Raw genomic sequence first — 15,298 nt, forward strand, 5'->3', positions numbered from 1 at the left:
GAGAAGAGAAACCATTCAGAAGCTTGTTTAAAGGTAAAGTGTCTGTCTGTGTTTTATTTGGTGTCTCTGGAAATTCATACGAGCTTAAGTTCAGCTACCCATGAGAGTCGGGGGCAGCAACAGCAGACTTGGAGAAAATCATTTCCAACATTTAGATTAATGAACAAATGATTTATAGTCAGAATATATGGAGAACCACAAATCAACCCCAAAGGGAACAAATGGACAAAAAGATGAATTGCCAATTAAGGCAATAACGTGACTGAAAAATATTTCCAAAGATGCTCAATTTGACTAGTGTTAGCAAAATGCAAACCTGAAATAAGAAATCATTTTAATCTCCAGAGATTTATAGATATCGAGTGACTCCGAACAGGAAGAGGACGAAGAAAATAACTGTCAGCGACACCGAGTCAAACTGGACCCGCTGCTACCATGAACAGCAAAGGTCAGTATCCAATGCAGCCAGCCTACCCAGTGCAGCCTCCTGGGAATTGGTACACCCTCAGACCTTGCATCTTCCTCAGGCTCCTGCCTGTGCTGATGCTCCACCTGCTCACTCAGAGCTCTATCTTCTGAGCTTTGTGCACCCAGGGGCCACCACATTCCCTACCATGTCAGCTGCATTTCCTGGCACCTCACTGTATCTTCCCATGGCCCAGTCTGTGGCTGTTGGGCCTTTAGGTTCCACAGACCCTATGGCTTATTATCCAGTAGGTCCCATCTCTCCACCTGGTTCAAGTGCTGGTGGAAGGAGGGCTTATTTCCCGATTGCCCCTGGGGGCAGTATCATCCCTGTGGAGAACCACCATTCTAGACTATTCCAAAGTTTTCACCCCTTCAGAGCTACCATTCTTCCATTCTGACCAAGTTTCTAATTTCATTAATCTTTCTTAATTATCTTATAGGCTCATCAACTATGAGGCTTTAAAAATATTATACCAAGTATTTAGAAGCAGAAGTATTTCAGGAGCTCTAAGTCTGTAATATTACTGGACTCACAAGACATTTTTTTAAAGGTTTTTTTTTTTAATATTTATTTTTTAGTTTTCAGCGGACACAACATCTTTGTTTGTACATTTAAATCAATATTTTTCTCTGCATGTTTTGTATATAGTTGAAGCTATGCTATATGTACAGCTTTTCACCTGTAATTATTTTACATTTGCATAGGTTAAGAATATCTCAGAAATATTGCTAGTGGGTACATAATATTCATTGGCACAGTTGTACCATAATATATTTTTTCAACCTTATTTTAAGTTATTTGATTTTTTATCAGGCTTTTGCTATTATTAACAACTTTGTAATTAACTTCTTTGTATATAGAGCCTTTTAAAATATTTGAATGATTTCCTTAAAACAGGTTAGAGGCATTGATTCTCCGTGTAAGAATTAGGAAACCAGATTCTTCTATGTTGTGCAGGACAACTTTCCCCAAGGAAGTCAGGTAAATATTAGTGGGTGTTATGTGAAGAGGTGGTTATTGGGTCAAAATCTATCTGGTTTCTTCACAGCTTCTCAGAGTCTTGAATATGCTAATGAATGCCATAAATCTCTAAGAAGGAGAGATTTTCAAAATCTATTTTTTCAAAGTTATTTGACATTAGATTATGTTATTCACTAAATAGTGTAGAAAAACTATTAGTGAACAAACTTTAGGAAACACTTTCTGGAATGATGAGACATTAGAATTAGAATGACCCAGACTGTGGCTGTTGGGCCCTTAGGTTCCACAGTCCCTATGGCTTATTATCCATTGCAGCTGTCTGGAGTTGCTAAACCTTAAAGCTCTTTCTAACAGTGAAGAGAAGTTAAAGAAAGACCTTATTCCCATTCCAGAGAAAAAGAACTTCAATTCCAGTTTACAGAGAATGGGAGACCTTCTTGAAAAAGATATATGATGGACTGGGATTGTGGCTCAGTGGTAGAGCACTCTCATGTGGAAGGCACTGGGTTCAATTCTCAGCACCATAAAACAATAAATAAATGAAAGTATTGTGTCCATCTACAAGTAAAAAATATTAAAAAAAGAATACATATGGTAATATGGAAAGTAGCTGCTGCTATCACTTTGAAAGTATTGTCACAGAGTCATGGGTCTAGGCGGCTGGAATGTCAATAGCATGGAGACTGCCACTTTGCCTAGGTAACTGGACAGAGGAGAAGGGAAAACATAGCTATAACCCTTTCTCAAAGCAGGAATCCAGACCATGCTACATATTGAACACAGGCCACAAGATCTGACTCTTTCTCCAAAGATTTTACAGGAAATTGACAATATATTTTTCTTATAAGAATGTTTCTTCTTACTTCCAAACCACTGTACATGGGCAAAAATGACAAAAGAGGAAGAAAGGAGAGATTCTTTGAACTAGAGCAGGAATAAGGTTCCCCATGTTTAACTTTTCAGTGTCTGCTGGAATGTGATGGTGAGTTGGGAACCGGGTGTGGCCTCTTTTATACCTTAATAGTTCTCTAAATAACTGATATTTTGCAAACATATAGGGACTTGAAATATAAAAAGGTAAAAATTCAACTTTTCTCCTCTTCCTTGCAGTAGATTTGAGTAAGGTCCAATTATCTAGAAAGTGTAGCAGGCCTGAGTCTCTTGAGAGTGGGAGACTTTCATGTTCTCTTTTGCTAAAGGTGCCTGTTCACCTGGTCCACCAAGCTGCTATTTTTCCACCAAACTGGCTATTTGGGACCAAGCAGAACCAAGTTTGGTTCCACATGGTGCTGTGTGGCATGCCTACTGTTAGCTCTCACTGCTTGGTACAATTATTTCCAAAAGATTGAGTCAGATTATTTCTATAAGAGGTATTTTTTATGAGAAGTGCTTTGTGTCCTGTGTATTCAAAGGGACTGTTTGTTCTGTTTACGACAAACTGAGTGAGAATTTAGCTGGGCCTGCTACAATCTCAAAGTACTCATTGGGTCCTTATGACACCCACTGATATTTTGGGTACTTTCTTTCTTCTTCTTCTTCTTTTTTTTTTTTTTTTATACATTTACTTTATTTATTTATTTTTATGTGGTGCTGAGGATTGAGCCCAGTGTTTCGCATATGCTAGGCAAGCGCTCTACCACTGAGCCACAACTCCAGCCCCTGGGTACTTTATTTTTGTGCTTGTGGATTCCACTCTTTTTCCTAACTCTTCCCTGGCTGTGATATAGAAACTGCTCTATTGTCTACTCTATCTCCTCATTTTGTATTAGAAATACAGAGATGGAAGGAAGGCATTTTAGTCCTAGAGTGGACCCAAAACATGAACCCCAAATACTCCTTTCCGTGAGTGAGTGCATGCCCACCAGCCTGCTAACCAGAACTTTTCTTTCTCAACAATGAGGAATCAGGGAAAATGTATAGCTGGTGTGATTTTTTTTCAATCCGTAGAACACTAGTGAAGAAAGAAATATTTCATGTCTGTTTTCCTTAAATTTATTTATTTTATTTTTTAAAATTTTTTTAGAGAGAGAGAGAGAATTTTTAATATTTATTTTTTAGTTTTCGGCGGACATTGTTTGTATGTGGTGCTGAGGATCGAGCCCGGGCCGCACCCATGCCAGGCGAGCGCGCTACCGCTTGAGCCACATCCCCAGCCCTGTTTTCCTTAAATCTGTTACCAGGACCCCTCCCATCGTCTACCTAGTTGGTAGGCTCCTCACAAATTCCAAGATTATGCAAAAGTATCCAGATTTTATGTGGTGTCAAGTTGCTGAGAAGGCCCTGCCAGTCATCACAATACGTCTGAAACAGCACTGTCCAGTCTAGCAGTCCCATCAAGTCTGAGAGTGTGGCATTTTCCTTGTTACCCTAGAATCTTGGGTGGGGTTGTAACCTAAGATTATGAATAGTTGAAACTCTATGCACCATGTTGCCCCTGAGGACTGAGGAGTAGGAGCCCAGCGCCTACTCCTTGAGAGACTCATAATTCCTTCCCCCACCTCCCAGATTTTCATTTCCCTGCTATCCTCTTTGCATCCCCTCTACTTTTTGAGTATTGATCTTAATCCTAATCTCAGGATTTGAGTTTCCACAAAAGCTAATATCCCTTTTCTTCACATTTGGCTTAATTTTCCTTGTCTGGTGCCTGGCTGCTTGCTTGAAAATCTTGTATGGGAGGATTCAATATGGCGGATTAGAGGAAAGATGCTTTCCTAGTTTCTCCATGGCTCGGGATTCAAGCAGCAAGAGTACTGCTTCTTAGTGAGGTGGGTAAAAGAGGGATTTCACTAAAATTCAATATTGGACCATCAGAGTGTCTTAGAGACTCAGAAATTTAGGTGCATTGAAGAGCTAAAATGGTTAATGGCAGCAGCAGCTGTAGCAGCACTGATTCAGCATGAGGGAGGGAGAACACAGAAACAATTTGGTATAGAAAAAACTTGAGATCAGAAAAGCAACCTGAACTTGATGATTCAGTTATACTGTGCACTGGTATTTGAAAAGTGCTCGGTGTTTCTCAACTGGCCATGGGGAGTTGAGGTGGGAGGCATCATGAGGTGGGAGGCATCATGGCCATGCTGCAGCTGCTGTGGGAGCTGGAAGATCATAATAAACACTGCCATACTGTCTCACAGGCACCTACCGTGTGGCCTAGGGTGTACCTAGCAGAACAGAAATAGAGAAGATTATACCAGGGGATTCAAGTCAGAGAAGCCAAGAGGAGCTGGGTGGTGGTGCACGCCTGTAATCCCAGTGGCTCCGGAGGCTGAGGCAAGAGGATCATGAGTTTGAAGCCAGCCTCAGCAAAAGCAAGGCACTAAGCAACTCAGTGAGACCCTGTCTCTAAATAAAATACAAAATAGGGCTGGGGATGTGGCTCAGTGGTTAAGTGTCCCTGAATTTGATCCCCAGTACCAAGGGGGAAAAAAAAAGCAAATGGGAGCCTACCTCCCTTCTCCTTTAATTCTAGTGGCTCCATGACCAGCTGAAGCAGGTCAGGAATCTGAACAGGCAGGTGTGAATACACTTGGGCTAAGTTTGGGAAGGCTGTATTTTTGGGCAGCAAAGGGGTGGAGAATTCACTCCCCTGTGCCACGAGTAGAATTCTTGGGAGGCTCCTGAGATCCAGACTCCCTGTTCCAAGAGTAGAATTCTTGGGAGGCTCCAGACTCCCATCAGAGATTTGCAACTCCAGGCTCTATGGGGGTGTTGATCTAATCTTTCTGGATCAGACACTACACAACAAAGCCCCTGAGGTCTGACACTACACAACAAAGCCCCACATGCCAGAACTGCCCTCATAGAACTCTGCAGCAGCTCCACCTTGGGAGTGCACCAGTCTGGTCTGTGTGGACAAAACTGCAACTGATAGGTAGGATGAGATGGGAAATACTCATACTGGTGAGAGTTATTTTCAACCTGCTTCCAACTGGCAGCTCAGAAAACAACACAAAAAGAGGAAGGGAGCTAATAACCCTAAGCCCTTGCTTGCTCTCTCTATAGTGCTCAAGAAGAAGCAGAAAGAGACAGATGAGCATAGAAATGACCAGCCATTCTGGTTGACTCATCTGACTATCCCAGTAGAGATAGTTCCTTCATTTTTCATTAAGAATCTTTTTATTTTTTCTTTCTTTTTTGTGGTTATGTGTGGGTGTGGGTGTGGGTGTGGTCTTGCTCTACTGATTGGTTCAGGAACATACATACGTATTTGTTTCTTTTTTTCATATTTTTAGTATTTTTTAATATTTATTTTTTAGTTGTACACATACTTTTATTTTGTTTATGTATTTTTATGTGGTGCTGAGGATCAAACCCAGTGCCTCACTCGTGCAAGGCAAGTACTCCACTATAGTCACAACCCATCCCTAATTTTTTTCTTTTTTAGAACTAATGTTCGTGTGTGTGTGTGGTGTATTTCTTTATTCATTCAACAAAGGACATTCAGATTGCTTTGTATGTTGTTTTTTGTGCAAGATGCTGCAATGAACATAGAAGTGGAAGTATCTTTTTTTGATCCTATTTTCAGTCCCCTTGGGATATGTAAGCCAGAAGTGAGATTGCTAAATCATATTATAGATGCCGCAGTCTGGCTGGGCACAATTCAGGAGCCACTTGTCAAAAGAAACTAACTTTATTTTTAGAACCACACACGCCAAACAAAACAGCTCCTCAGGAAAAACCCTCAGAGCCCAACTGCCACCACCGGCTTCCCACAAGCCACTCCCCCCACCACCAGCCTCTCCACTTCCCACAATCCTCCTGCTCTTGAGGCCGATTGGCTGGGTCGTGTGGGCGGAGCCAAAAAAGTCCCCCAATGAGCAGCTCCGTGGCCTGAAAGGGCAGGGAAACAGCCCAGTGAGCATCACCGCAGAGGAGCCAATCAGCTAGATGTTGCTGGGGCCGCTGTGCGCCAATCAGCTGGTAGTCTGAAAGGGCGGGGAAACAGCTCAATGAGCATCTCCAATGAGCATCACCACAGAGAAGCCAATCAGCTAGATGTTGCTGGGGCTGCTGTGAGCCAATCATCAGCTGGTAGTCTGAAAGCGCGGGGAAACAGCTCAATGAGCATCTCCAATGAGCATCACCACAGAGGAGCCAATCAGCTAGATGTTGCTGGGGCCGCTGTGAGCCAGTCATCAGCTGGCAGTCTGAAAGTTTGCTGGGGCCCCTTCGGCTGTGGCTCTCAACACTAAATCATATTATAGTTCTGGTTTTAGTTTTTTTTTTGTTGTTGTTGTTTGTTTGTTTGTTTGTGATCCTAGGGATGGAATCCAGGGGTGCTTCCCAGATGAGCTACATTCCTGGCCCTTTTTATTTTTTACTTTGAGGCAGCTTTATAAGTTGCTGAGGCTGGTCTCAAACTTGTGATCCTGCTGCCTCAGCCTCCTGGAGTTACTAGGATTACAGGCATGCACCGCTGTGCCCAGCCTATTTTCAATTTTTTGAAATCCCCCTATTATTTTCCATAATTGCTCTACTAATTCATATTTCCACCAACATTGTACAAGGTACCGTTTCTCTACATCCTTGCTAATGTTTATTATTGTCAATGATAATAATATAATTGAAATCCCATCTCATTGTGGTTTTGATTTGCATTTACCTGATGATTAGAGATATTGAGCATCTTTTCACATGCTTGTTGACATTCTGAATTTCTTCTTTTGAATGTATCTATTTAGATCCATTGCCAAATTTTGAATTGGGTTATTGTACTTTTTGTATTGAGTTATGTTGTTACAAGCCTGGGGCATTCTGAAAAACTGAAGCAATAGGGAGACCCCCATGCCTACAAACCCTCATTCTTGTGATCAGGCCAGAAAGATTTCAGCCATGTTGCTCAGAGTAACAGGAATGAGTTTATTAGAGGAGGTAGGAAAGGGGAAAGGGACCACTCTTAAGGGAGAGAGTGGTCCTCTCAGAGAGGAGAAGGACGGAGCTCCTCTCCTGCCCTCTGGTTTTATTGGGATCCTTGAGGTTTCCAGAGTCCCTCCCAGGTCCATCTCTTGACTTTTGATTGACAGTGGAATGACATCAGACTTTCAAGTCCCTACTGCCATGACAACTCTAGGTCACTTTGGCCCATGCTGACCCTTTCTAATTGGAACCTGTTCTTACAAATTTTATGGTTAAAAAGAATTATCCTTATCTCCCTGAGTTCTGGGATCTGGTCTGTTTAGTGTCACAGAAGTCCCTCGCTTCAGGGTAACTTGTATTTTCTTCTTATTACATTTTGGGACATTATATTATTAACATTTTGAAGATGACAGGTAGTTTGCTGAGAAATCTAACATAACATGTAGATTTAAACCAGGCAAGACTTTAGGTGAATTGCTTTTTAAAAGTGAAAGCATGGGGTTGGGGTTGTGCTCAGCGGTAGAGTGCTCACCAAGCACGTGCGAGGTCTTGGGTTCAATCCTCAGCACCACATAAAAATAAAATAAATAAAATAAAGGTATTGTGACCAACTACAAAAAAAAAAAAAAAAAAAAAAACAGTGAAAGCATGGGCTGGGGTTGTGGCTCAGTAGTAGAGCAGTTGTCTAGCATGTGTGAGGCACTGAGTTTGATACTCAGCAATAAATAAAAAAAATAAAGGTCCATCGACAACTAAAAACATTTTTTAAAAAAGTAAAAGCCTGTGGGAGTCAGCACAGTGGGCCCCAATATATAGAACTATTGACTTATCCTTGGATTCCCACCACTCATGTCTGTCTGTCCCCTATAAGTACGAACTCCTTTTGTATTTTGAACATTAACTTCTTTTCAGATATGTGTTTTGTAAACACTTTTCCCATTCTTATGCTATATTTTCACTTTTTATTATTTCCTTTGTTATGAAGAAACTTTTTAGTTAGACATAATCTCACTTGTAGGATTTTAGTGAGTGAGACATCTGTCTCATGGTTTTAATTTGAACCTTCTTGGTTACTAATGGGCCCATACTTTGTTGTAGCTACTCTTCGGTCATTATAGTCCTCCTTTGTGGACTTTCTTGCCTGTGCCTTCTGCTCATTCTGTATCCTGATTTTCACTCCAACATTCAGTAGGTGATTAATCTGACCACTCAGCTTCTTACTGACTCCCAGAGTTCTTTCCTCTCCCTATAACCATCCGTCCTCCTTTCCTCACTTATAACTTTGTTCATTGTCACTGGTGCCCCAGTTCCAGTCTGGCTTCCCTCTGTTCTCCAGGCTCCAACCAAAAGGGAGACACCTTATGAAATGATAATCTGAAACAGTCTAAATATCTCTGATTGGAATACTGGAGGACCATTAAAAAGAATTCAGCAAGTGACAATGTACTAATAAGAAACTACCTCCAAAATAAATTTTAAAAGTAAGGCTGGGTGCAGGAGTACACACCTATAATCAGAGCAACTAGGGAGGCTGAGGCAGTAGGATTACAAGTTCAAGGCCAGCCTGGGTAATTTAGTGAGACCCTGTCTCAAATAAATAAGAGGGCTGGGGATGTGGCTCAGTAGTAAAGTACCCCTGGGTTCAGTTAAAAAGAAAAAGTAAGGCACAGCTGTCACACCATTTATTATGCTGTCATTTTCCCATATCTGGAGTGATCTAGCAGATCTCTGGAGGGATCCACAGGAAGTGGGAGCAGTGGGAGCTTCCGGGTTGGAGAGCTATATGAATAGGGGAAAGGATCAAAGGGAGACTTTGTGTTTTACTGTAAACCCTTTTGAATCTTTTGAATTTTGTTTTATGTTCATGCAAAATCTGTTTTTGGAAATGAATGATTTAAAAAAATAATAATTTGCCAGGTTCTACCTTTCTTATAAATTACACACTGGCTCCTCCGCTCAGCTTTCATGGTAAAGGTAGAATCATAGTTCTCACGTAAATAAGGATCTCATTATATTCCTTAGTATTTAGGGCACATCTGCCCCTGCAATGACTTCCTCAGCTGTGTGACCCGGCTCTGCTCAAGTATGAGCAGAAGCTGCAGTGGGCATGGCCTTTGCTTCTGGGCCTTCCTCCCTACTTACTACCCTCTGCCCAACTTTCAAAACATCACACAGTTTTTTCTTCAGAGAAGCTTTTTCTTGGGGTAAAAGCCCTGCTGAGCTTGTTTATATCTGTTGTATGCTTCTGACAAAGTACTGTGCTGATCCGTAGGGATAATTTATGTGTTCTCTCCCCCATAATCTGTCATTTGGTGAACAGAGGCTGTATCCCAGTGCAAGGATCTCAGGGTTGGCACAGAGTTGATGTCTATTAAGTATTTGTTGAGTGAAAAAAAATTACAAATTATATTTCATGCCAGGTGCAGTGGTGCACATCTGTAGTCCCATTGATTCCAGAGACTGAGGCAAGAAGATGGTGAGTTCAAGAAGCTTCCACAATTTAGGGAAACCCTATCTTGGAAGGAAGGAAGGAAGGAAGGAAGGAAGGAAGGAAGGAAGGAAGGAGGGAGGGAGGGAGGGAGGGAGGGAGGGAGGGAGGATGCAGCTCAGTGGTAGAGTGCCCCTTCGGGTTCAATTCCCAGTACCAAAAAAAATTGTGATTTATTGCACATACACTCAACACATATACACTACTGACTTCTCACCCTCTGAAGGTCATAATTTGCAGAAGCAGTTTTATCTGGAAGGATGTCAAAGATTACAAATAAAATTTTCATATTTTGAAGCTGTCTGCTCTGGCTGGTTGAATGAGCAGTACTGAAGGCTTTGTTATATCTCCCCTTTCCCCATATCACAACCATGGTTTATGTGGTTTGCCTGGCCAAACCCACTGTTGGTAAGGAGTTCCCATGGAATTCATCTGGTGTTTAAAGGCCTTTGAAAGTGATATTGATATAGGTGGGTGCCAGGAAATATGCTAATCTATCATCTCTCTCAGTCCAGTGAGATGGGCACTGTGAATATCTTTATTGTACAGCTAAGAGTACTGAAGCTTGGGAACTGTGAGAAACCAAAGAAGCCATAGTGGCTATGTGGTGGAGGCAGGACATGAGCCCAGGTTGGCTCCAGAGTTTATTGGGCCAAAGAGCCTTTGGGTCTGCCTAGGGCAGGCTGCTCCTCTGATCCTGGGGTTAGGATTAGAGTGGCAATTATAAAGAATAAAAGTAACAATAAATATACTCTCATACATTGTTAGTGGGACTGAAAATTGGTACAACCACTATGGAAGCAGTGTGGAGATTCCTTAGAAAACTCAGAATGGAACTACCGTTTGACACAATTATCCCATTCCCTGATCTTTACCCAAAGGACTTAATTAAAAACACTATACGTGCAGTGACATAGCCACATCAATGTTTATAGCAACTCAACTCACAATAGTCAAGCTATGGGAACAACCTAGGTGTCCTTCAACAGATGAGTGGATAAAGAAAATGTGATATATATATATATATATATATATATATATACATATACATACATACACACACACACACACACACACATATATATATATATTTATATAATGTAGGCATATATATATACTTGTATATATATGCCTATATATTTATATATACGTGTATATATATATGTATGTGTCTGCGTGTGTGTATGTGTATATTATTTTATTACATGCTAGGCGAGCACTCTACTGCTAAGCCACAACTGCAGACCCCAAGAACAAATTTTTTTAAAAAAGAAAAGTAAGGACAATAATTATATCATATTTTATTAGGAAACATACAAGAATATAGTGGAATGAGGGCTGAGGATGAGGCTCAGTGGTAGAGAGCTTTCTAAGCATGTGTGAGACCCTGGATTTGATCCCTAGCACTACAAAATAATAAAAATAACAACAATAATAAATAAAAGAAACAATAGAGTGGCATGTATGCACACGTGCATGTTCTGATTGGTAATTTCTGTTCTGATCATTGAAGTTCAGACAAAGAGCAGAAGTCCATTGTTGTATCTCCCCCTCCTTTTGCAAGCCCCTCCTCCTATGGCTGTAGTGACTTCCAGGGGATTAAAGGGTCTTCATTCTTCCCTCTTCATTTTTCTCATTTTTTGCCTTTTTGGTATAAGACTGGACATTTGAAACAACTGAGCATAGAAGGAAAATTATGCATATTTAGGAGAGGTATAGGCTCAGAAAAAAAAATCTGAGAAGGTTTTATGTTTATACTTTACCCAGATCCTTAGCAAAGAGAGAGTCTATAACGATCAAAACAAACAAAAAATTATTAAAAACAATAACAAAAGCCAGGGAACTCTGGGGAAGAAGGAGAATCTGAGTTTCAGAGTTACCATAGTATTTGCTTCAAATGTTCAGTTTTCAATAAAAATCACAAAGCATACAAAAGAAACAGGAAAGTATGGCCCATTCAAAGGTGGGGAAATCAACAGAGACTGTCTCTGAAATAGATTATCCCTGATGGCAGATTTACTAGACAAAGACTTTAAAGAGCTGTCTAATGATGCTCCCAGAATTAATGGAATATGTGGATACAGTCATGAAAGCAACATGAACAAAATGGGAATATCAATAAAGAGAAAACAAACCAAAAATAAACTTAGAGCTGAAAAGTACAATAACTGAAATGAAAAATTTCAGGGGTTCAAAAGCAGATTTGAGCAGATAAAGGAAAGAATCAGTGAACTTGAAGATAGAACAATGGAAAGTATTGGATCTGAGGAACAGAAATTAAAAAAAAAGATTGAGGAAACAGGAATAAAGATCAAGGGGCTTGTAGGACATCATCAAGTGGGCCAACATGCATTGTAGGAGTCACAGAGAAGGGAGAGAAAGTCTCTTCAATAAAATTATCAGCAGATTACTGATCAGAAGCTTGAAGGCTAGAGGCAGTAGACCTTCATATTCAATGTGCTAAAAATATTGTCAAACCAAGAATCCTATATCCAGCAAAACTTTCCTTGAAGAGTGAGGAGAAAAGTAAGATATTTTCAGATAAACCAAAGTGGAGAGAGTCTGTTACTACTAGATCTACCCTTCAGGAAATGGCCAAGGGATAAAGAAGAGGGAGAAGAGGGGAAGGGGAGGAGAAAGAAACACTAAGGGAGTTCTGCAGGATGAAATGGAAGACATTAGACAGCAGCAACTTGATGTCGCATGAAGAAATAAAGATTTTGACAAAGGTAAATACAGAGGAATTACAAAAGTTAGCATTGTTGTAAGGATGGTTTAGAGCTCCACTTTTTGTTTTCTACAAATAAATAGTTTTTATTTGGGGGGCAATGTATAAAAATGTAATTTGTGACATTAACAACCAAAGATATAGAAATGGAGCTAAAAGGGCCTCAGAGTTTTTGTATGTCATTGGAGCTGAGTGGTAAAATTCAAATAAAATGTTATAATTTTAGGATGTTAATGTAAATCCCACAGTAATCACAAAGAGAATATATGTAAAATATACACAAAAAAATGAGAAAGGAATTAAAACATTTCACTATAAAGAAACAGCTGAGCACAAAGAGTAATGCAGGAAATAAGGAACAAAAAAAGCTATAATGCAAATAGAAAACAAATAGCAACATGACAGATTTAAGTCTTTTGGCAGCTTCTTATAAAACTATACATATTCTTACCATATGTTCCAGCAATAATGCTCCTTGGCATTTTTCCAAATGAGTTGGAAATCTGTGTCCACATCAAAATATGCACTCAAATATTTAAAGCAGCTTTACTCATAATTGCCCAAACTTGGAATCAACAAAGAGGTCCTTTAATAGTTGAGTGGATAAACAGTGGTACATCCATACAAGGAGATATTATTCAGCACTGCAAAGAAATAAGCCATCAAGCCATGAAAACACATGGCAGAACCTTAATGCATATTGCTAAGTGAAAGAAGCCAATCTGAAAAAAGCTACCTACTCTGCGATTCTACCTCTCTGACACTGTGGAAAAGGCAAAAACTATGGTTGGGCAGGGAGGAAGGAGATGAAACAAGCACAGGGGATATTTTTTTTTTAGGACAGTGAAACTATTTCATAATACTTTAACAGTGGATACAAACCAAACATTTGTTAAAACCCATGGATGCTCAACACAAAGAGTGAATACTAATGTAAATTATGAATTTAGCTAATAGTAATGTATCAGTACTGTGATCAATTATAACAAATATACAACATTAATGTAAGATGCTAATAAAATAGAAAGAGTGGCAAGAGCCTGTGGGGAGAGAGGTAGGTGGGAACTTTGTATGATATACTCAATTTTCCAGAAGACCTAAAACTTCTCTTTAAATGGCATTGGTAAGGGTGGTGAGGGATTGGAAATCTTTTTAGGAGGAGAGCCTGTTACTTCTCACAGCTTTTAGATGCCAGAAGGCCCCTATGCTTAGCGGTAAAAACTGCCATATACATACATGAAGCCCAGGGTTTGACCCCCAGCTCCAAAAAAGAAAAGACAAAAAAAGCAAAACAAACAAACAAAAACAGAAACAAAAAACAAAACAAAACAACCTGCCATATAGAAGAGCCAGGCTTGGATAGTTGATTTATTCAAGTGTCATTCTAAGTGATTTACATAAACTAGCTCATTTAATTACTGAGGACCAGTCCTGTAAGGTAAGAACTATTTTTTGTTAGTTTTTAATTTTTTATTGTTCATGTCTTATTGGTGCATTATAATTATATGTTTAAAATGTTTTGTACATACAAACAATATTTAGCCAGTATCATTCCCCAGTAATTCTTCTTTCCCCCTCCCTTCCTCCCATGGTGTCTTTCCTCTACCAATCTCTCTTTGATTTTCATGAGACATACTCCTCACCTTTTTTTTTCTTCTCAAGCCCCCACATATGGGAGACAACATAAGGCCCTTGTCCTGAGTGGCTTATTTTTCTTGACAATGTTCTTAAGTTCCATTCACTTTCCTGCAAATGACATGATTTCATTTTTCTTTGTGGCTGAATGAAACTCCACTGTGTATGTGTATTGCATTTTCTGTGTCCATTCATCCATTTAAACACATCTAGGCCAGTTCCATAGTTCGGCTGTTGTGAATTGTGCTGCTGTGAACATAAGTATGCATGTGTTGCTATCATATGCTGACTTTAATTCTTTAGGACAAATGCCAAGGAGTGGTATAGCTGGGTCATATAGTGGTTTCATTCCTAGTCTTTTAAGGAACCTCCATGCTGATTTCCATAGTGGTGGTAATAATTTACAGTCCCATCCACAGTGAAAAAGTGTTCCTTTGTCTCCACATTCTGCCCAGCATTTATTGATGATTGCCATTCTGACTGTAGGAAGATGAAGTCTCATGTTGTGGTGTGAACTGATAATACAATCAATAAGAGTGTAAGTTATAGGTTATAAATTAGCAAAAAATATAGATTATAGGTATAAGATTTTGATAAGTGAGATGGGGCAATTATAAAGCAAGAACTGTCATAGACAGGCCTAAGACTCTATTTTGCTGTCATCTGTTACAAGAGCTGTTTCTGAGAAACTGAAATGAAAGCTGTTTTCGTATAAAAAATTGTCTTTCTGTACTTTGTATCCCACAAATTGTACCCTTCTCAGGATGCAGCAGTGGTCATGGTGGACTACATCCTGGGTTTGAGTGCCCTTGTGGGTCTACATGACTTTGAAGTAGATTCTTGTCTTGCTGACCCCTGCCCAAATTCAGATACAACTGTCTAGCACCTGCTTGAATCCAGGACTGTGGTCAACTGAACTGAAAAGCTAATGCTTTTTTTTTTTTTTTGCTTCCCTTCATTGCTTGCTTGCTGACTGGAAAATTCCAGTCCTGCCTAGAGCCCACAGGTCCTTCTATTAATATTTTAATTTCTATGATTGGCTAGCTTACATGATGATAAGCAGGTCACTAAGTTGTGGCTGGACCAGGAAGCTGCTGTCACTCTTTGGCTGGACCAGGAAACTGTGTCCTCCCACAGAGCT

General features: G+C 40.0%; 1 protein-coding gene across 1 annotated transcript; it reads left to right on the forward strand.

Moving 5' to 3' along the window:
• The first annotated feature begins 435 nt into the window (after positions 1–435).
• Dazap2 (DAZ associated protein 2) lies at positions 436–15,040 on the forward strand. The gene is given in 5 exon segments (XM_077109276.1): positions 436–493; positions 496–584; positions 663–739; positions 741–786; positions 14,921–15,040. Coding segments are annotated over 5 exon segments (390 nt in total).
• The last annotated feature ends 258 nt before the right edge of the window (positions 15,041–15,298 follow it).

Source organism: Callospermophilus lateralis, chromosome 4 (genome assembly GCF_048772815.1).
Source record: "Callospermophilus lateralis isolate mCalLat2 chromosome 4, mCalLat2.hap1, whole genome shotgun sequence".
Taxonomy (NCBI): Eukaryota; Metazoa; Chordata; class Mammalia; order Rodentia; family Sciuridae; genus Callospermophilus; species Callospermophilus lateralis.